Source organism: Marmota monax, unplaced genomic scaffold (genome assembly GCF_021218885.2).
Source record: "Marmota monax isolate L192 unplaced genomic scaffold, Marmota_monax_Labrador192_F-V1.1 WCK01_AAM20220418_F8-fsc00319, whole genome shotgun sequence".
NCBI lineage: Eukaryota > Metazoa > Chordata > Mammalia > Rodentia > Sciuridae > Marmota > Marmota monax.
This window is the reverse complement of record NW_026692103.1, coordinates 796557-820231: the sequence shown is the minus strand read 5'-3', so window position 1 is coordinate 820231 and position 23675 is coordinate 796557. Positions and strand designations below refer to the sequence as shown.

The following is a 23675-nucleotide window of genomic DNA, read 5'->3' as shown; positions in this document are numbered from 1 at the left end:
CTCTTGTTTTTTCCCCTATATAATCCTGAAACTGTTTTCAGTATGGACAAGAAAACTTTCAGGACCAACTATCTTCCCAATCTGGTCCAGCAGAAAATAAACCCCTTTCCTGCTTCATCATCATGATGTCTGTTAATCGGACTCTAGAAGCGGGTGGCCAAACCTGGTCTCTCAAGATCCCTAGACTCAGGCCTCTGACTAAAGATTCTCATAACACAACTTACTGCAAAGCTTCAGTAAGCAAAAAGGTAGAGGCAGAACTGGCATAAAGACAGACATACAGACCAATGGAACAGAATGGAGGCCCTACAAACCCTAAGATCATATACTTTTCAACAAGGGTACCAGTACCATTTAATGGTAAAAGGGCATTTTTTTTCAATAAATTTTGTTTTGACAAAATCGAATATCTTTCTGCAAAAGAATGAAGTTAGCCAATCCAAAAAACCAAATGCCAAATGTTTTATCTGATATAAGGAGGCTGATTCATAGTGGGGCAGGGAGGGGGAGCATGGGAGGAATAGATGAACTCTAGATAGGGCAGAGGGGTGGGGGGGGAAGGGAGGGGGCATGGGGTTAGAAATGATGGTGGAATGTAATGGACATCATTATCCAAAGTACATGTATGAAGACACAAATTGGTATGAATACACTTTGTATACAACCAGAGATATGAAAAATTGTGCTCTATATGTGTAATAAGAATTGTAATGCATTCTGCTGTCATATATAAATAAAAATAATAATAAAAAGAATGAAGGGGTAGGGGATGTGGCTCAAGCGGTAGCGCGCTCACAAAAAAAATAAAAGAATGAAGTTGAACTCTTATACCATGTAGAAAACTAAATGTAAATGAATAAAAGACCTAAAAATAAGAGTGAAATCTATAAAACTCTTAGAAGCAACATGGTGGCAAATATTCTGAACTTCAGAATTGTTAAGGAAATGAAGAGAAACAGTGGGTAATATATTAGGAAAGAGAAAACATTACATAAAAAGTTTAACAGATCTTTCATAGGCAGAATCCTATAATATTATTAGCATTTCAGTTCTGAAACATTTATTCATGGTACCCTTGGGTACCATGAATATCTGTAAATAAGTGGAAATAGATCCTTCCAAGCTGTCCAATGTGTTGATTAACTATTATCATGGGGCTGGGGTTGTGGCTCAGTGGTTTGCACATGTGAGGCATTAGGTTCGATCCTCAGCACCACATAAAAAAATAGACAAAATAAAGATGTTGTGTCCATGTATAACTAAAAAAAAAATTAAAAATATATTATCATTATCATCCTTAAATGCTACACAAACAACATCTTGAAGACAGGAAGAATGTCAAGAAGCTCTTCCTTGTTACAGTTACGTGCTTCCTTCAAAATGGAATATCAAAAAGGAAAAAAAAGGTAGTTTTAAGAGAATTATAAATTTTGTATATTTATGTTCTTTTAAAGTTTCATGAAGAGTTTTATGGTTGTAAAAGTAACTGGGGAAAATATGTTCACTTTACATCTTTAAAAAGCAAACTGAAGAGCAAATTAAAACCCAAATAAGCAGAAAAGGGAAATAACAAAAATGAAAGCAGAAATAAATAAAAATAGGAGAAAACAATGAGAGCAGAATTTAATTCTTAAAAGAAAATTAACAAAATTAAAAAACCTTAATCTGACCAAGAAAAACTGACATGAATTACCAAAATTATGAATAAAAGGGGATATCACTATTGACTCCACAGAAATGAAAAGAATCAATAAGTGAAAATTATGAATGATTTTATGATAACCAATTAGGCAACATAGATAAAATGGACAAATTCCTAGAAAGACACAAATAACCAAAATTGATAAATTAAGTGATAAAAAAATCTGAATAGACTTACAATAACAAAAAAATTGAAGTAGTAATTAAACAATTTCCCACAAAGAAAAGCCCAGTCCCAGCTGGCAGTAATTGTGAATTCTATCAAATAAAAAAAAAACTAACAACATTCCTTTATAAACTTTATTAGAAAATTAAGGAAGAATCTGGGATGGAAGCAAGTGGTCTAGAAAAACAGGTTACTTAAGGTACATGTGGCTAGATTTTATACTAACAGGGTATAAGAAATGTATAATGATATTAGAGTTATGGGTTTAGTCAACTGAAATAAATATTATCACACTTTACTTTGAGAAAAAACTTTAAAAAATAAACTTTTCCAACATTACATTTATTTATTTATTTTTAAAATATTTATTTATTTATTTTAGTTTTGGCGGACACAACATCTTTATTTGTATGTGGTGCTGAGGATGGAACCCAGGCCACATGCATGCCAGGCAAGCACGCTACCGCTTGAGCCACATCCCCAGCCCCCCAACATTACATTTATTAATGAGAGTTTTCTTATAGTTTTATATACAATTTAAATTTTTGCTCTGATCTTATTTGGTACTTCAAAGTAGAATAAAATTAAAGACTATTTTTTTCTTTTTAATTTATTTTTTTGGCTCAATGGAAATTCATTCTCATTCATTTTTTTTTTTTTCCTTTCTCTCTGTATTGGGGATTTAACCCAGGAGCATTTTACCAGGAGTTACAGCATCCTGAATCATTGGGATTACAGGTGTGGGTGACCATACCTTTCTGGAACTATTCTTAAAATTATTTTTCTTAGCCAGGCACAGTGGCATACACCATAATCCAGGTTATGGGGGTTGGGGGGCTAAGGCAGGAGAATTCAAGTTTGAGACCTGCCTGTGCAACTTTGGAAGACTCCCCTTAAAATAAAATTTAAAAAGGGCTGGGGAACTGTAGCTTGGTGATTGCCTAGCATGTGCCAGGCCCTGGGTTCAATTTCTAGCACTTCTGGGGGAAAAAAAGAAGGAGGTAGAGAAACTATGTTTAAACTTTGTTTTAGAAAGACAGATGGAAGCATTGGGGATATATCTCCATGGTGGAATGCTTCCTCACAAAACTGAGGCCCTGGGTTTGGATCACCCAGGGGAGCGGGGGGTGGGGAGTGGAAAGAGATAAATCTGTTTGGGACTCTATATACTGTCTCTTTTCTTTGTAATAAAAAATTTTGCAAGCTCAATTCTAATGCAAGGCACATAGCTCTAAAACCAGTTACCCAAAAATGTGGAGAGAGGAAGCGCGACAAAATCTGTGTCTTTTACATATAATACACAATCTCTGAAGACTCTAGTTCAGGGTTATTATGCAGCATCCAACTTAGATAAATGTGGCATGTTAATATAGAAAAGCTATAGTTACTTGGTTAAACCCAGAGTAAATCATGAAGTTATTCTTTAAAGCTTTACAGTGACTCATAGTGGGTTCTCACACTTGTGTACCACAATTGAAAATACGTAAAAGATTTAAATATGGACACTCACTAACTTGGCACCAAAAGAAAAGCCTTTGAAAAATTTGTTTCTAATGATGAAGAAAGAGAAAAGGAAAGATAAATAAGATAGAGAAGAAGAAAATATTTCATCTTAGAGGATGGAAGAACACATATTGATAAGAAGACAGGGATGGGATGCCAAATTATATAGACTGAAGTAGCCCTTCTAACTTCCAGGCAGACAGAACAAGAGCTAGCACCAGATCCACAGTGAAAAAAGCAGTGTTTTCATCTTAATGAACTAATGTACATACAAATAATGTGATAAAAACTCAAGTCTCTCAAGCTCACTTTTACCCTATGTATTTGTAGAAATTATATTCCTCTCTCATTGACATATCACCACAGTTCCAAGATGATTGTATTTCTCCTAGTATTAAGGTAGACAAAGAGCTGAAGTGAACAACACTATCTCAGTGCTTAATAAAATAGAACAGATTTTTCACTCAAAATGGATGTTTAGTTGGAAGCTCCTTCTTTCTATTGTATAGTCCCACCATTATCTTATACTTCAGAGTACTTTGCAAGATTCTCTGCAATATGCATTCTCTAATCTGTTTCCTCAGTTCAGGAAGACTGTCATTCTCTGCTAGAGTTCTCCATAGTCAGAATACCTTTCTGCAGAAAGCCAAGGTACCTAGTTGTTATTCCCCCACTTCACCCTTTCTTTCAGGGATCACACTACCATGCTGTTAACTGTCCAACATTTGAAAATAGTTGTTTGCAATCCAAGGCAAGTCCAGCACTGGTTATGTCAGCATAGTGGGAAGCAGCCTCTCCTGATATTTTAATTGTATTTTTTATATATTTAGTATTCAGAATATGTCTGAAGATTAAAAGGAGCCTTTGTCTGTTTTACATACCTCTGTATCTTTAGTAATAACTATAATAGTGCTAGACACAGTGCAAGTGCTATTATTTATTGAATGACTAAACTAGCTTATATTTATTTATATGATTTTGGAAGAATAAATGATCTGTTCATGTCTTTCATCTAGTGACTAAAGCTGAAGAAGATGGGTGATTCTAAGCAGTATTCAAGGAAATGCAAGAATAAGTATGTTCTTCCCCCACAAGTTCTATTTTCATGCAATTGTGTTATACCACACAAAGGATATACTAGACATATTGATAGAACACACCAGCAATAAGTAAAATTACTCATACTTCTTGCCTCAGTTCTTTCTACCCCTCTCTCTGCCCCCAAATGGATAACTTGTATTTAATGAGTAAAAATTATTCTTTTTAGCAGAATACGTACTATAACAAAAGTGGCAGTATAAATTGTTTTCTTTTCTGACAGGAAAAGGTACAGTATATTAAAGAAGAGGTGCTCGTAATATGAGAAAGCTAGAAACGAGTTCATTTTTGAACATTTTACAAACTAAGATTTAAAAATATGTTATATATTAGACCTAGATTCTGGTATTATAAAATTTGAAGTATAAATTCTACCTATACTGTTATTTATATAGAAATCATTAAACTCTTCTAGATTATAAGCTCTTTAAAGGAAGGGGTTGTAGGATAATCTCAAAATAGTGCTTTAAAAGTGATATAAAATGCATTTACACTGCTATTTACCCTTTTACATTAGTTATCAATAATGGCTGGAAATATGCTGCCTAGGTAAACTTACATAAAGTTTTGAGGGAAAAAAATCAATTTTACATATACTTAAGAACTGAGAGAGGAAACAGACTTGGATAGTAACCATGTGTATATATGGTCCTCCGTAAGGACCAAACTGGTTTCTCCCACACAGACCCAAAAGGTTTAGGATTAACAAGAAAAACAATAAGAACCACAGAAGGTTATTTCAAACCTTTCTTTTTCTTTTTCAAAACTTGGGAAATTGAAGAAGATCCTGACCAATCAATGCGGAGGTAGAAACTATTAAAAAATGCTAAACATGAACACTGTGCCAGTACTGTAATAAAATTCTGTGAGAACAGATTAAAAGGATAACTATACTTACCCTTTTAACTAAGTTGAAATTAACTAATTATATATTTCAATATATCTAGTAAAGAGGATTTTGAATGTTCTCAACACAAGGAAATGGTAAATGTTTGGGTGATAGATATTACAATTATCTTGATCTGATACTATTATTGAAATATGAAATTATATCCTATAAATATGTGCAATCATTATGTGTCAATTAAAATTATTTTTAAAAATAGATTTAAAAAATTAAGTCTTTGTATCATGGAGAAAAATGACTACTGAGAAATGTTCAAGGATTAAGTATGAAGGCCAAGAGCTTTCTGGCTTGATTTTAGAATGTGCAGTTGCTACTAATGTTATAATAGGGAACTTAAAACAGAGAACACTAATTAATTCTAACCCTGGGTGAAGAATCACATTTCTCTGACCTTAGAATATTTGTCAGAAATTGCCAGTCTTTGTAAGAGAACAAGTTGCCTTTCAACCTCCTTAAGATCCTAGAATCATCTGGCTGAGACAGAATAAAGAAGAGGCTAAGTAGATGATTAATTCCTGAGAAAAACAGGGTACACAAAGATGAGTTGTCTCCTCCAATGGAAAGTAAATCCCCAGGGAAAAAGAGAGCTAGCTGAGGAACAGAACTAGCATTCTGCCAAGAATGGCTCTGATTTAGAGGTAGGCAAGGATTTTTATTGTGACTTTCCTTAAATACACAAAGGCGTGAAACACTGTCTGCCTTGCGCTTGGTTGTGTGGTACCAAGAAGAGTGATCTTTACACAAAAAGCAGACACTGATTTGGTTTACAGGCAGGTTTTCATTAATCTCCTCCAACTTCTGGATTTTAAACTAAATAAAACACTCTGTTCAGTAATTAATTTATTTTAAGATGTGAAAAAAACTTGTAGGAGGATGAAATTATAGAAGCAGTATTATATATTACAGTAAAAAAATGAAGCTAAATAGCAAATCTCAAATTTTAAAAATTTATACATGTTTCTTATGAGTTCTGTCATGTACTCTTGTATCTCACTGGATGCATGGAAAAGAAAAATAAAACAATTACATAAAAGTATGGAACAACAAATGGTAAGGAAGAGAATAATAAAATCAGTGTTTCTACTTTGTATAGCCATGTAAGCTGTACAAAGGTCTTCCTCCAGATAATACTGTAAACTCTAAGAAAACAATGAAAACTACTAACAGCTCTGGAGAATAAATACAAGTAGACAGATTTTAGAGGAAGGTTGACACTGGAAGACTGAATTGTGATGAATTTCCAAGTTTTAGCTTTTGGCCTAAAATTAGAGTCTCAACACTACATAGGGGCACTAAAACTCCAATACAAAACCTATACTTTTTCTAGTTTGAAGGTTACTAAAGTGAAGCAAATAAATATATTTGTCAACTCAAATTTCTTTTTTTTATTTTTATTTTTTATTTTTGGTGGCAAGAGCAATTAAAATCTTCAAATACAGCACAATTTTATTAACTACACTTTTCATGCTACACATCAGATCTCTAGATTTGTTCATTCTATATATCTGACTTACATCTCCCCATTCCTGCTCCCACCATTATTGCTGGCAACCACTTCCTTATTCTCTCTCTTTGAAATTTTGACCTTCCATGAACAAAAGGTATCATGCAATATTTTTCTTTCATTCTGTTATGGTTGGAAAAAATGCTTGATATGATTTTAATCTTAAATTTTTAAAGAATTGTTCTGTGACCAAACATAGAATTTATAAAATGTGTTTTGGGGCAGTGCTGGGAATTGAGCCTAGGATCTAGCATCTGCTTGGCAAGTGCCCTACCACTGAGCTACCATCACAGTCTTCTATGTAGTATTTTGGGTCTTCTGATCTGTCTCACATTTCTAAGTTTCAGCTTCCTGAATCTTACTCTTTATTGTAGTTGTCTAGCTCTTCTCAACTCTGCTAAATTATCACAATCTGAAGAAAAAGATAACATGTTTTGTTTTGAGATTCCTGGAAGACAAAATGTTTCTTAATTATCAAGAGATTTTAGTGGTGTTTTTGCACAAGAAAGTAAGATCATGAGGTAGGAGTATTATCAAAATTAGCTCTGACTTTAATGTTTTATATATAATTCCACCTGTACTAAATCAGAGCTTTAAATCCTTAGGGGAGTCTCAAGGCAGAAAAAATTATTTTTGTCTTTAGTAAAGGATACAAAAGTTATTTGTAATAATAATCACAACAAAACATGTTATTATATAGATTAAATTATAAGTTAGATTGGACCATGTCCCCTTAAATGTGGCAAATTGATGACTTATAAGTGACTACAAAAACTAAATACTTAAGAAAGGAATTAACAAAACAGCTAATAAGATAATAAAAATTTTATTATGATACATAAATGAAATAAAAAACAGTTGAGAGAAACAAGCTTAGATAGTGGAGAAATATACATAGCTTCTCTGATTTTACTTCTTGTTTTATAATCATATAGATGTATTACAGATGATAACTGTAAAGAAAATAGAAGGTGGCTAACTAGAATTTATTTTTCTAATTTAATTGGCCTCTTTTTAACAACAGGTAGAATACTGTACATATGTGCTAACTAAATAATCTAATCTTTAATCTCTTGGTTTTAGTTGTTCCTACAAGTTTCTGCATATTAACTCTACTGCATACTTCTTTATGAGTTCTTTTTGTTTTGTTGTCTTGGTGATGGGAATTGAACTATGAGTTTCCAAACTTGTTTACACTGAAAGTAATAAAGACTATTTAAAGGTTATGTAGGTGTAAGCATAGGTAATATTTAGTGCTCACTATATCCTACATACTGCTATACACTTGATACTTATTATTTGTTTATCCTCTTAACATTCTTATGAGGCAGATACTCTTATTACAATTTATGAAAGAGGAAATTGAAAAGTAAAAGAATATGAGAGGCTGGAGCTGTGGCTCAGTGGTAGAGCGCTTGCTTAGCATGTGTGAGGCACTGGGTTTGATTCTCAGCAATGCATATAAATAAATGAATAAAATAAAGGTCCATCAACATCTAAAAATATTTTTTTAAAAAATATGAATAACTTGTAGAAATGCTGGAACCTAAACCATGCATGTCTGACTATAAAGGACAGATAATTAACTACTTTATAAACTGTTTTCAAGTATGTGCTTCAACCCAGAAGAACGTAAGATTTTTTATATCATAATTTATTAGTTTAACAAAAGGTATTTAGGCTTGAAAGAGGAATGACATTGCTAAACATAAATTTCCACTCATGATTAAACTAAGACCCAACTCATATATCAAAAGGATAGTAAAATTTTTGCTGTGATACCTAAGTGGAAAAAAGATTGGTTAAGATAAGAGAAACAAACTTAGATACTGAAGGGGAAATATAAAATAAGAAATAAAATTGTAGAAGCTATGTATAAGACAAGACCATAATTCATCAGTCTGATCCATACCCATCTGTGGCTCTTCTCAGGATTCTCCCAAACATGGTCAGAGTTACTGAAGAATATGAAGGTAAATATATAAAAGAAGCCCTCTTGTCCTACCTTGATAGGGACTAACAGTTGATTTTTCAAAAATGTTTAAGGTCAGGGATGGGTTGTGGCTCAGCAGTAGCATGCTTGCCAGGCACATGCCAGGCGCTGGGTTCAATCCTTGGCATCACATAAAAATAAATAAATAAAATAAAGGTATTGTGTCCAACTACAACTAAAAAAAAGAAAAAAGATATTTAAAAAAATGTTTAAGGCAGAAGGGAAAGATAAAAATGATATGTACATTAATACTTCAACTTTAAAATACAGATTAACCAAAATTTGATGTAAAACCAAGGCCTTTCTGTTTGAATATGAATTCCAATTTTTCTTTCTTGCATAAAATGCACTAAAATATATAGCCTAAGCCAGGCATAGTGGCACATGCCTGTAATCCCAGCGACTTGGGAGGCTGGGGCAGGATCACAAGTTTGATACCAGCCTCAGCATTCTAGTGAGGCCCTCAGCAACTTGGCAAGACATCATTTCAAAATAAAAAAGGGTTGAAGATATAACTCTGTGGTAAAGTGCCCCTGGGTTCAATCCCCAGTACCAAAAAGGAAGGAAAAAACAAACAAACAAACAAAAAAAAAGGAAACCCTGAAACAAAAATAAATATTTAGTTAAAATTTCTTTGAAGCAAATAATTAGCTAACCTAAGTACAGGTAGATTTTAGAAGTATTTTTACCCTAATTTTTATAGTATTTTTAACTGACATTTTAAACTGAATTTTTGCAAAGATTTTAATACAATTTTTTGTAGAAATAAGAACTTTCTTTATAACAAATGATTTTTCATTTGGCCTTCACATTTTATAAGTTAATATACATGTGATTTAATCATGTTATCATTAATGTAACTGCATCTTAGTAAGCACAAGCTACCAGAGGGATAACAGAAGTACCTAAGAAGGTAGTCTACTAGCCTCTAATATATACCTTATTCTGATAACAGTCAGTAGGTATCACAAGGAGAATGGAAAAAATTTATCACATAAGTGATTAGGTGAAGGTCAGTTAAGAAAGCTTCTCCTTTGGCCTGGGGAAATAGCTCAATTGTAGAACACTTGCCTAGCACACATGAGGCCCTGGGTTCACTCCCCAGTACTAACAAATAAGGAAAAACGAAAATGGATTAAAGAAAGAAAGCTTCTCTTTTAACTGGAAGAACTAACCCACAAGAATATAAAATAGCATTCAGAAGCCTAACGAAACACCTTCAGATGCTATCATGCTTGAAAGGCACTGATCATGAAAGATTCAGATTTAGAAATAAGGTACAGAGTATAAAATCCTGCCGGGGCAGGGGTGGGGTAGCACAGTGGTGGAGCTTGTGCTCAGCATGCACTAGGCTCCTGGGTTCAATCCTATCACCAAACAAAACAAAACAGTATCTGAGCCAGTGCACATAACTGAAAGGACAGTGATTACCTAAACAGCAGTGGAACAGTCAATTAAAACATAAATAGATTTCAATAAGAGGGAGTCAATTATAGTTTGCCATATTTCAATTTCTAAAACCATACAATTTTGTGATGTCTTTTTCTATTTTTTCAATAGTAAAATATTTGAGAAGTATCAAAAGAAATAATAGAAGGGAAATTGCATGGTAATGAAAGGAGACCCTCAGGGTTATACAGTGGAGGGGGTAGAGAGAGAGGAGGGGAGGGGAGGGGAGAGGTGGGGAGGGGGGAGGGTGGAGGATGGGAAAGGCAGTGGAGCACAACAGACACTAGTATGGCAATATGTAAATCAATGGATGTGTAACCGATGTGATTCTGCAATCTGTGTATGGGGTGAAGGTGGGAGTTCATAACCCACTTGAATCAAAGTGTGGAATATGATATGTCAAGAAATTTGTAATGTTTTGAACAACCCACAATAAAAAATTAAAAAAAAAAAGAAATAATAGGAACATAAAACCATTTCAGACAGATAAACTTTACAAAAACCATTTCCCCAAATTGAAGGCATAATCTAGGGAAAATTATATAATTAGAATTAAAGTGAATTAATACAAAGTTAGCAGAAAAGGTAGCTAACAGATCAATGTTATGTTGTTTGGACACATAAAATAGTTTAAAATAAATCTAAGCTAACAGATGACATATTAACACAATCTATAAAAATTGTTCATTAAAGCAATGATTTATCTCCAGAATAGGGATAAGTAGAAAATACTGGATATTTGGTAGAGTGACAAGAATTCCAAAACACAACAGAATTAGTAATAACTCTAAGATGGAAAAGCCCATTGTGCACTGAATACGTAACTTTACCATAATTCTAAGCTTCTTTTATATCATAATAATGTAACAAAATATTTATTCATGCTTTGGGGGGGTTGAGGCTTCTTTTAAATTGAACAATAAAAAGCAAATCAGAGTTTTATGTATTTTTTGCTCACTTTTTAAAAACTTAACCAAGGGTTGGGGTGTAGCTCAGTGGTGGAGCCTAGCATGCACAAGGCCCTGGGTTTGATCCCTAGCATAGTTCAAAACAAAACAAAACAAAACAAAAAACCAAGAGCACTTTAACAAGTAAAAGTAAAAACAGTTTCCCTTCTTACCAAAGGAAAAATTGGAAAATCCAGGACAGAAAAGTAGAGAAAGGTACAGAAAGATAAATAGGATCATGCAATTGCTATTATATGACATTATCATTAACTATTATTATTGGGTACTGTGTTCTAGAGTCTGTTGTAAGCATTTAAGACTGTAAAAATTCATTTAATACTTAGAAACACTATGCACACTGCTGTACCTATTTTATAGATGAAGAAACTGAAGCACAGATAGTTACATATAACTTGCCCAGTGTCTCATACTAGCAAGTGACAGAATCCGAATTACCAATTGCCAATGTTAATGTAAAACAACCATCTGCTTTAGGGATAGCTTCAGCTATCTTAATATAAAAATAGGAAATTTTGGGGGGAGAGGATGTTAAACAGAAAAACTTATTTTATCTCTAAATGTTTTGAAGAATCCCATTATGTAGTATACATCATAGACACTAAAAGCCATCTAGACCTCTAAAAAGCATGTTTGGCCATGAATTTCTCATTAGATGCTTTCCTTCTCCCACATCCACTCCCACTAGTTTTATGCAGCCCCTCCTTCACTCCTTCCCCCTCTTAACAAAATAATACAAATATCTGTTAAATGTATACCACTATAGCTAAGGGTCTGGACTTTAATTCAGGAAAGCAAAAAAGCAGAATCACTTTAAAATAAAGTCATGGCTTTTATGAATTTGTATTCTTGACCTCTTTGAAAATAGTGTTTAGTCTCTAAAACCGTCCCCAAACTCAGCTTCTGTAAAAGTTATACCATACTGATTCCCCAGCATATTTCATATAGGTCCTTATTCCTCTCCTCTGTCTTTTAACATGTGTTTTTCTCTTTGGTCCTTTAAATGAATCTTTCTTTTCCTTTTTTTCCCCCTAGCACAGGGGATAATGGATCTCTCTTAATGTCGGTTTACTTCTTGACCCCCATCCCCAAAAGTAAGTATTAGAGTCAAAAAAAACCTATTGGAGTCCTGATCGCTTATGCCTAAATTGCTTAATGACTGACCTGATTATGGTTTATTTTCTTCATTAAGATTAGAACTATAATAATTCAAAGGGCTAATGAAAGATATAATGAGCTAATGTAAAAATTCCTTGTAAATGCTCATAAAATATTTACTTCTACCTTTTCCCTCTTCATTCAATTCTTTTTCACAAGAAATTGTTGTCTACTCTTACAGATTAAACTATACTCTCTATAGGTAAAACTTCTAAATTTATAGCTTAAAAACCTCACTTATTTTTGAAGTGCTACAACCACATTTCTGCTGTGATATTCAGCTATTGCCTTGAACTCAATGTGCCTCCTCTCAAAATCAGCAGTCCTTCTAATCTATTCCTACTAATGAGGTCATCAATTCCCACTCTTAAATCTTATAATCAACTTTGCTAGACCTTTCATGTCCCTGGAGTCTATTAATAATAATTCAACCATTATTTATTTCTTCAAAATCTTTCTCTTTGTAACTTTTTTACTGCTACCATCTTAGTTTACCATTGCCTCAAAGGCCTTCTCAATCCACAGTATACTTTCATGAAAGTTCTACTAAAACTGATTTATTTACCATTTGAATTCATCTTGTATACTCTTGCTTCCAAATATTTACTCATGTCACTTTATCATTTCACTTTTTAATCCATTAAATATACTTTTCATACTTAAAAAAACATACAAATTTATAAAATATTAAAGTGTGATTTATCTGTCGAATTTGAGTAAATTATAACTTTTTCATAATCTTCTGGAGTGCCAGATAATTATTGTCATACCTTGTTATGTACTATTACCCAATTTTTTTTTTAACAACACAACTTTCCTTAGTTAGGAATATATGCTTTTTGGAATACTTACTTGTTCCATATGATTTTAGAGAGTTATATAAGGGGGTGGGGGGAGAGACTATTTAGCAAATAACATTTAGAGATGCCAGTTTAAACAGTTAAATAGGTTCCCTTATTGCAGAACTCCTTAGAGCTTTAGAAATGCTAAATTATTCGTTTCTCCATCATCATTCTCTGATATGAAGAATTCCTTCTCATCCCATTACAGCTTGAATCCATTCAAAGTTACTACTTCATTTGAACTATGTACACCTTCAAATCTTCCTCCAAAAAGGTACACATGCTTCTTTTATTTCATGATCTCTATTTTTAAAATAATACCCAGACCAGATGGTATAAGTCGTATGTCCTAAATTTGGCAATACATACAGGTAGGTAGTAGTATGTTGGGATATGCAAATTTATAGGAGAAAATGTGACACATTTTTCTGAAGAGTGAGTTTTCTTTAAATATTTTTTTGGGGAAACTTTTATGATACAATAAAAATAAAAAAGTCTTTTTTTTTTTTTAAGTGAGAACTTCCAGGTATTTCCAGGTTTATTTTTGGGTTCAACAACCTAACCCCTTTGTTAAGTCTACAAATTTCTCTGCCCTAAAGGTACTCCCAGAGAAAAGTCCAAGAAGCACTGATGTAGGCCAATCGAAAGAAAATATAGAAAAGGGGACCACTGCTAAGACAATAGTTCCTCTGTGCCAAGTGCTATACTTGAGTGCTTTACATATATTATCTTTCTTAATGCCTACCATGATACTATAAAAAGGCATAATTTCATGTATTTTATAGGAGACAAACTTCAGAAGAGTTAAGCTACAAAGCTTACAGTGGTAAAATATTTTATTATGTAACAGAGGGATAAAGAATATATATTTATCACTGAAGTTCTATGATTGATTTCCATAAGAAAAAAATAGCTAGGGCCCACTTTTTGAATTTATCACCAGTTTATTTCTTTTACTTTTAATGTAGAAATTGTCCAAAATGAGGTTCATACTTACTAGTAAAAACTTATTAGTAATATTAAATTCCCAGATATTCAGAGTGTTATCATGATCTAAGCTTTAGCCAATGAAAACTAGACTTTTAGATGTATAATTGTTACATATTATTTATTCACTAGCATATTTCCCACCAAATAAAAGTAATGCCTACTATCAACTAAGATTTATATGTTATTTATGTTACACGCATAATAGTTCAGAAAGTAAGCCTAAAGATGTCAAACTATTTTGAAATTAATACTTAATTTTTTTCACAGAATACCACCACTTAAATCTACGGCTTGGATCTTTGTATAACTGAAATAAACTAGATAGCTCTTACTTTAACAAAACCTAATACATGATATAGAGATTTATCTAATCAACTTAATATATTATCTTTCAGGAATACATGCACTGAGTAAAAATCCAAACATAAAAAAATATCAAAACACATGCCAAAGAAAAATAACTTGAAAAAGGAATAAATCTGCTTCTAAAAAAAAAAAAAAACTTGTTTAAAAGTGCCAAAATCAGTCTTTGCTATTATTAATAAGAATCATTGTTTCAGAGATAATAGGACAACATCCTTTGTAACACACACACACACACACACACACACACACTTTTAAGGATAATCAAAAAGGAGCATTAGCTTGTAATGTACACAGTTGTTAGATGTATGTAAATTTAAAAATCTATAATTTTAACTTGCAGGACTACAGTTAAAATGGGACTATTGAATTTAATTTGTTAATTACAGATGACAGAAGCAAGATCTTTTACTAATGATATGTATGACTGTGAGTATAAGTGATTAATATTTTTCATTATATTTTAATATATTAATTCATCCTATTTAAAGGCTTTCTAAACTGAACAAAGTCATAAGTACAGATTTATAGCCAAAGATCTCAAAAATGGAAGGAATAGAAGTTAAAAGATATAATGACAAAATAACAAAACTGTTTTCCCTCTAACTATAAATTAAAGAAATCTAATTATGTCTGTAAAGTAATTGCTCTCTGAATAACACACATTTAAGAAGAGCAACTCAGAGAGATAATAACAGAAAGAACAGGCCCAAGTGAAAATGTCTTTTTCTTTTTTCGAGGTGCTGAATAAATGTCTAAATATTTTAATTTTGAAAAATCAAGTTCCCATGTTTGGGACATTTCTAAGTTGTCATGGTTAGCTGAATAATTAAAAAGATAAAACAATTAAGAGCCAGAAAACAGACAGTCTGTTGAGAAATTCAATCTATAAATTCAGTTACTTTAAGTTGAAAATTACCAAATGATCTGCAAATATAAGTAAAAAAGGTAAATTACGAATTCAGCCTGAACTTAACTGGGAAAATAGACCCCCTACCCCCCGCAAAAACCCCATAATTAGAGAATAATATCAAGGTTTTTAAAAAAATCTTTAAACTATGCAAGAACATCCATTTATTTGTAAATATTCCAGTTAATGAAATAGGAAAAGATTTGATTAAGGAAGCATGTTTACAAAGTTCTGGGTTTCCATACTGTAATTTTTCTAAAAAGTATTTTATTTATAAGGATATTTCAATAGGAAGTAGGTCTATTCTGGAAACATAATCTTAGAAGAAAAGCAATCTGACCTTCATATTTATATTTAAAAACTGAGTTACTAAAACAGCTTTCATTGCAATGAATGTTCTCATCCTTTTAAATATGAAGCTATCTTTCAAGGTTTATAATACATATAAATACATAAAGAACACAAGCAAAAATTAAATAAATGTGTCTAATAACAGTTTCTTAATGACTTCCCTTAAAATGAAGTGTCAAATTTTCTTAGGCTGCATTTCTTCTACAAAGCTCAAAGTAGGCCTTTTAGCTTAAAATCCATGTAACACGCAAATACTCAGGATACTCACAGCCTTTCATTTTTCTTCCTCATTAGTCAATACTATGTAGTATTTCCTCTTTTCAGGCTTATTTACTGGTTATGTTGCTATCAGACCTGATATATCAGTAATGATCCACACTTCAAATCTTCTTCAGCTAGCTCTTCACACTGCCCAGAACTTACTGTGCATTACAGGTGACACTTCTTATAACAGATGTTGATTATGGTCCCAATGCACAAGAGGTGCTCCCAAAGGGGCTTAGAACCCCTAACAACATCACCTGCTTCTTTTTGTATCCAGAGAAGCACTGTGGTATTTGTTTTGAACAACTAATGATTTCAAGAAAGATTATACAGACGAGTTCTTTTCATTAGGTTTCTTGACAGAAGCTTATTTTTTTCAAAATACTGCAGCAAACAGAGACTGTATGATTCCTTTAGGGAAAAAATATACAATTTTTTTTTTTTCCTGTGGCGCAGTTTAATTTACTCTTCTGTTAGAGCAAATTGCTGAAGACCTGGTTCTTAGGTTTCTAATGGCGCAGCGTTAACAGAGTGAATGATTCACGGATGTTCTTCTTAACATTCAGAGTAACACGGAAAGCTAGCAGTGCAGCATAGGTCCAGAGCTGATGAATGGTGCAGTGCTGCTGTTGTCATAGCAACCAAGAGGGGAAAAGCAGCACCATATAAGGAACTGTGACATGGATTCTGGGAAGAATTTATATTAAAAAGCTGTAAGCTCCTCATGCCTTAAAGCTATAAACTATTCTCTTACTGATTTCTCCTCAGGTTTTACTGTTTTTAATTTCTGAATCTGTGCTGTGTGAATACGTATTGCAAAATACAGTAAATAAACACTAAAATAAAACTATATAGTGAGGGAATTTAAAAAATTAATCATACTTTAACAAGCTACTATGTGTCTGGAGTAGCTTCATAATATATTGGGTTAAATATTAAAATTAGTGATATTTTCTTGTATACTAAGGAACTGTTTAGAATTTGAGAGAGCAGATAATTTAATACTTATGTTAAAACTTATATACCTTTCATTCAGATGATATGCATCATATATACCAAAACTGCAGCATCAACAACTGGCTAATAAAGTAGCAATGATACAAATTTCAGAGAGGCATACTATCTCTAGATCCAGAACCATTCAAAAGACACTAACTTCACTGAAAATGTACATAATCTTCATTCATGATCAAAGAAATCTCTGCATCATACTCTGCATGATTCTCTGCATCATTCTACATCCCATGCTTCTTTTGAACTCCTCTCTCTATTGGGCCTGGAGAACTTTTTCTGGTCATAGTTTCTCCTCACCTTCCAGGAATCAAGAAGAGTTTCTTCTCTTTCAGTGGACAGCAGGAGAGCTTCCAAAAGAATTCATGGGAGAAGGAAGAGCTAGGGAAGGTGTCAATGCAATCGACTACTGTAATGGTGCTCTCTCTGCAGTATTATAGATATGGCTCTAAATTACTTGTTCAGAAATAAAATCTTTCATTAGACTCCTGAAGCATGGACCACTGGTGCTATATTATTTCATCTATTTACACAGGGCAATTCTCATGAACTTGTCCTATTTCGTAGCAGTGTGTATCTTTTCCATCGCAGCTTATTTAATGAAATATTCATAGACAAGATATAGCAAAAAAATAGATAAATTTATAACATTGCCCTCTTACATGGGCAGCAGTACCATACTACTACTACTAGTACTACTACTACTACTAATAATAATAATAATAATAATTCTAGTATAATTATGTATTTGTTGGTCAAGAGTTTTGATGCATGAATCTCCATAAATGATAAAAAAATTCAGTAAAATATGACTAAAAAGAACTGCAATGCAGTGAGAAGGATGTGCATTGGACTAGTCTTCTAACTGCAGTTGTAACAATAGCTTAACTGCTTACTAGACATAAACTTGGGTAAGTCACTGAAACTCACCAACCCTCAGATTATCAGTAAAGTAGAGGTAACAACATTTTCTACCTTCTTCCTAAAGCTATTTTGAGAATAAAATAAAATAATATGATGCAAAGACTTGAAATTCTAAAATACTGTGCTCACATTAAATACCTAATTAAGAAAAATAACAGATAAAAATGAGAAATGTATTTCAGAAGGAATCAATAGACACAGAAAATAGTCTGAAAGGTTAAATATTTTTCCAGACCCGTTTTTAATGCTTGGTTGGATATTTACTTTTTGTTCTCATCATATTTAACACATTTGTCACAACTAGCTTTCCCTTTTTACAATTACTGGCCAGATTTCTATTTCTACAGAGATGTTGTAGACGAGCGTTGCAGAATTATTTAAGATTATTCCAAAGCCCAACATGACTTATAAATGTCTTTAATAAATGGCAACAAAGAAGTACAAGTAATTTCTACAGAGAGGTAATGCTAAATAACATGCAAAGTGATAAAACTGCTTCAAATAATCTTTATGTTTTATCTCACCTAACTGAAACTGTAGGGTAAACATAAAAATAAACATTTTTGCTTGATTTAAAATTTTCATGGTCAGCAAACCTCAGTTCTTTGTTTCTTTAACAGTCTAATCTCTTCTATCAAATAACCTTTTAGGATCAAATATTGTCTTGCCCAAACAAGTTATTTTTGAGGAAAACTCTTTTCAGTTGTGGCTTTTGAGAACAGCAGTAACTCAATGCCTAGGAAAAAGAATGCAAGTTTTTCTTCTATAGCCCTACACCCAAATCATGGTGAGATGATCTAATCTATGCACTAAATGGATTTCAGGATAATTCTGAAAAACTGAAGACTTGAAAAACAAATCATTTTTCACTTAATTTTGTTTGTGCTCTGTAGGACCTGACTGGGATGAGGATATTGTTAAGAAAATTTAAAAGACAAAATATATGGGTTTAGTTTTGTTTGAAATTAGGTTTAACTTAAAATAAGGGTAGAGAGAGATTTGAGGAGCTAACCTATTCCCTTGGCTACTAATTTTTAATTCCCTTATGATTAATTTATACATATTATAAAACTTAGATTAAGTTTTTTTTTGTTTTGTTTTTATTCTCCTTCCAGCCTTCACCCATTATAAGCTTTCTTTAAAGAGTATTCAGCAGTGATAAATGTTTTAGTGCTTAAAGGAGGGTAATTCTTATCATGAGAGGAATATGTGAATTTTCTATTCTTATAGAAGTAAAAAAATAAATGTCCCACTTGTTATGTCAATTCAAGTACTGGCCAGATTTTTATGTGGGTTTGTGCCTTTTCTATGAATAGCTCTAGATCAGGACTTCAACTTGCAACAGTAGATTGATGATTAAGAGGGAAGAAAAAGAAAAATGCTCAGGGGTAGAACATTTGACTGGTGAGTGTGTGTGAAGCTCTCACCAAGGAAGAAAGGAAGGAAGGTATAAAGGATGGATGAAAGAAAAATCTGTATTTTAAAAATCATATAATGTAGCCCTTATATATAAGCCAACTACTTCAACTGGTGGTCAATAAAAGAGTAAAATCTTTATACCTCTGAAGGACAAAGTGGCGGGACTGTACATATTGAGAAGTAGTACTTCTGTTTAATGAATGCCATGACTGATATTTAAGAGATTTCTTAAGATAATTCTCATCATACTCATTATTCACTCTGTGCATCAACTTAACTAAGACCTGAATAAAATTTCCCCAAATGTGTGATGCTACCTCTAACTTATAATACAACATTTGAAAAAGATTATTATGTGGCAGGTGGCTCCTTCAGAATGGTTTTACTGATAAGTATGGAATAAAAGGGCTTATTGTGCTATAAGATACACGTATCAAATTTTTCATTCACTTCATTTACATCATTAAATCAATCTGCACTTGTAAATTTTACTAAATATTTACATAGATATATATACAACTTTTTTAAAAATCACTTTCTCTTCCATTAGGTGCAGGGTCTCTGGTTTAATTCCAGTTCCATGATCCACTTTGAGTTGAGTTTTGTGTACTGTGAAAGATAGGGGCTTAATTTCATTGCTGCATAAGGATTTCCAGTTCTGCCAGCACCATTTGTTGAAGAGGCTATCTTTTCTCCAATGTATGTTTTTGGTGCCTTTGTCTAGTATGAGATAACTGTATTTATGTGGGTTTGTCTCTGTGTCCTCTATTCTGTACCACTGGTCTACAAGTCTATTTTGGTGCCAATATCATGCTGCTTTTATTACTATTGCTCTGTAGTATAGTTTAAGGTCTGGTATAGTGATGCCACCTGCTTAATTGAAATGCATTCTGCTGTCATGTGTAACAAATTAGAATAAATAAATTTTTAAAAAATCATTTTCAGGAACAAAAACGAAGACTTCAATCAGAAAAGGGAAAACATGGATGGATGTTCAACCAACTTTGGTATAACTCAGAACACTGTTCATTATGTTGTCTGGACAAAATCATCAATAGACTATTAATATCACATAGACAATTCCAAAATGACCATATTTCTAACTTTTTTGAAATTCAGCTAATAACATGAAATAATGACTGACATTCATGATAGGAATGGTATATTCATAAACATAAAGACCAACTAAAATGAAAATGTCTTGTGGAACACTCTGCCTTCTGGTGCTTAAAATTCTTATCAGACAGGGAGTATTCTATCATGCTATGTGTTATTACTTTTATTGGCCTAGGATATAACAATTTAGGTCCATAATTTTCTTTCATGAGAAAAAAATATGGTCTAGCAATTTATAAAAATTTCAATTTTTATAATATTAACATATATATTCTTTGTTCAGTTTTATATAATCCCGTAAGTTATATAAATATAACTTACTTCCTTTTTAAAGAGTCACTAAGGATTTCTTTTGAATTGTGGACATTTACTTGCCTTTGTGACTGGAAAGTATTCTCACTGGATAGCATTACTCTTTACATTTAATATTTGATACTTTTTAAACTACTCAAATTACATAGGAGGGAGCAGGAAAGGATAGGGTCAATTAAGCATAAAACTAAGTGTTCCTAGGAACTGTGGCATAAAATCATAGTGAGTTTTCTTTTATTTTTTCCTTATTTTTTGGTGCCAGGATTGAACCCAGGGGTGCTTAGCCATGGAGCCACATCACCAGCCCTTTTTCTATATTTTTATTTTAGAGACAGGATCTCACTAAGTTGTTTAGTAACTCTCTAAGCTGCTGAGGCTGGCTTTAAACTTGTGACCCTCCTGCCTCAGCTGCCCAAGCTGTTGAAACTACAGGCATGCACCACAGCATCTAGCTCCTAGTGAATATTCAGGGGAAGATAACAAAGTAGCATGGACAATGAGGAATTTTTTCCCTCTATAATCTTCATAGAATTTTTTCCCCTATATCTTCCATGTTTTTAATTAAAAGTGATATCCAGGCTGGGCTATGGCTTAGCAGTAGGGCACTTGCCTGGCATGTGTGAGCCACTGGGTTTGGTTCTCAGTACTGTATATAAATAAATAAAATAAAGGTCTATCAACAATTAAAAAAAATTAAAGTGATATTCGTTTCTTGGAATCACTGCACAATAGTTAAAAAGGATATAAGAGATTATTTGATTGAGTGATGGCCAACTTTTCTAGCTGGTAAGATTCCTTTTATTATATCCTACTTCTCCACTTTCTCCCATGGACTTACATTTTAAAAGATTTTAAATGTGTTTATTAATTTATTAATTTTTCATTGATTTGGAGTTTCAGATAAAATTAATTGATCACAGTAAGGTGATATAATGTTGTGCAAAGCAAAATAAAGTAGTCTGTAATTTTATCTTTTAGGCTTTTAAAAAATATTGACAATTGCATGCAGCATAGGTCATCAAATGTTATAAAGCTTTATGGTGATAAAGGTAATGCTATTTAAAAAAATTAGCCACTGCCAAGTCATATTTAAGTGTTTGTCATAATGTGTACTAGGTGAGCAATTACCCACTGGTGATCCAACCCTAATGTTTAGGGTCTGTTTAGGTCTTCATTTCATGACTGCTACATATGTTTATCTTATGAAGCTTCCTTCTCTGCCTCAGAACCTAGCTATCCCCAATTTGACCCTTTACTGGCCACATCTCTAAAAGGAATGCTGGACAAAGTCAATTCTATACTTCAGATTTTAAGCAAGCAGATTTCCTTTAAAATTATATAGAAAATCAACTATGGTCAATGGTTAGTAATTTTAAAAGGGAAAATGGCTTAAGAGTACTGACTAAAAATAAAAAGGAATTTATACACTCACAAACATCTGGAAGCATCTAAAGAAATAAATATGGCCATACCAGGAATTTTACTACTATAAGTAGCAGTAGTAAATAAAAATAGTATTTTGGGGGTGCTGGGGATAGAACCCTGGGCCTTACGCATGTTAAGCAGACATTCTACCAACTGAGCTATATCCCTAAGTCCTGATGTAAGCAGATTTATGTTAAAAAAAAAAAAAAGAAATATAAATATGCTGAGAGCCATAGCCAAGTAGGAATGACACATGGCATTTTTGGGTTGAAAGGTGACCCTGCTCAGGGATTAGGGCGGCTCCAGGTTTAGGGTGGATCCTGCTGGAATAGGGCGGCTCCAGGTTTAGGGCAGATCGTGCTGGGATTAGGGCATATCCTGCTGCCTCAGGCGTCGGTTCCTTGAGTTCCTGTTGAGTTCTCACGGGGTTCTGAGAGAATTGGTACGCAGAGCCCCGTGGAGGGAGTGTATTTTTTCCCAGAACATGCTTGTAGAGTGTCGATGAGAGTTTGGGAATAAAGAGTTGCTGTTGGAATCTACAAGTTTTTGTGGTGGCTTGGTTATTTTGTGCCCAGACAGACTTCGGCATTTGGTGGCCCGTGCAGGGAATGTCTGAAGCTTGGAGGTAAGTGAAATTGGTCACCCCTGAGGGAAGGTGAGAGCATGGGTGACCATTTCAAAAAACAATGTGTTCTTGTTTTATTTTGTTTTTGTTTCAAGCTGCCTATCCCTAGAACTTTCTCAGGCAAACTGGGAAAAATGGTTGGCTCAAGGTTTGAAGTTGTTCGGCCCTGAGGAAGAAAAAATTGATACAACGATTTTTTATTCCGTTTTTGTTTCATTCTGTTTCGGTTTTGTTTTGTGTTATCTTGTTGGGTTGCGTTATCTTTATAGTAGATTAGAAATTAGTAAAAAACAAACTGAAAGAGTGTTAAGTAAATTGTTAGAGGTCCAGACTATCGTAGAAAACATGTTAGATCAAGCAAAAGAGAAGGTCTTTCCAGCTAGTCAGATAGAGGAAGGAAATTTAAAGGAAAAAAGCTTAGAGGAGAAACAGATATCAGGGGGGAAGCTACAACATCAGGCTGCTACTAACTCCGTTCTATCACCAGAGGGCATAATTCAACCATCAGCTCCACCTATAGAAACAGCTGAGTAGATGGAATCCTGAGACAGGACCTCAAAGATTAGCATGCCCTGTACTTGAGCAGGCAGGAGGGCAGCGATTTCACCGTGCTTTAGATTTCAAAACAGTGAAGCAATTAAAGGAGGCTGTAACAACCTATGGTCCACAGGCACCCTTC

General features: G+C 33.2%; 1 protein-coding gene across 8 annotated transcripts in view; it reads right to left on the bottom strand.

Moving 5' to 3' along the window:
• The window catches only part of Tanc2 (tetratricopeptide repeat, ankyrin repeat and coiled-coil containing 2), a 467438-nt gene that overhangs the window by 267642 nt on the left and 176121 nt on the right, over window positions 1-23675 (bottom strand). Inside the window, exon 1 of one of the 8 annotated variants that reach the window (XM_058584915.1) lies at window positions 16169-22610. The exons of the other annotated variants lie outside the window; for them this stretch is intronic. Within the exon in view, the coding sequence (XP_058440898.1) occupies window positions 16169-16178 (10 nt within the window). The 5' untranslated portion in view covers window positions 16179-22610. Of the gene's footprint in view, window positions 1-16168; window positions 22611-23675 lie in introns of those variants that run through there. 8 annotated transcript variants of the gene reach the window in all.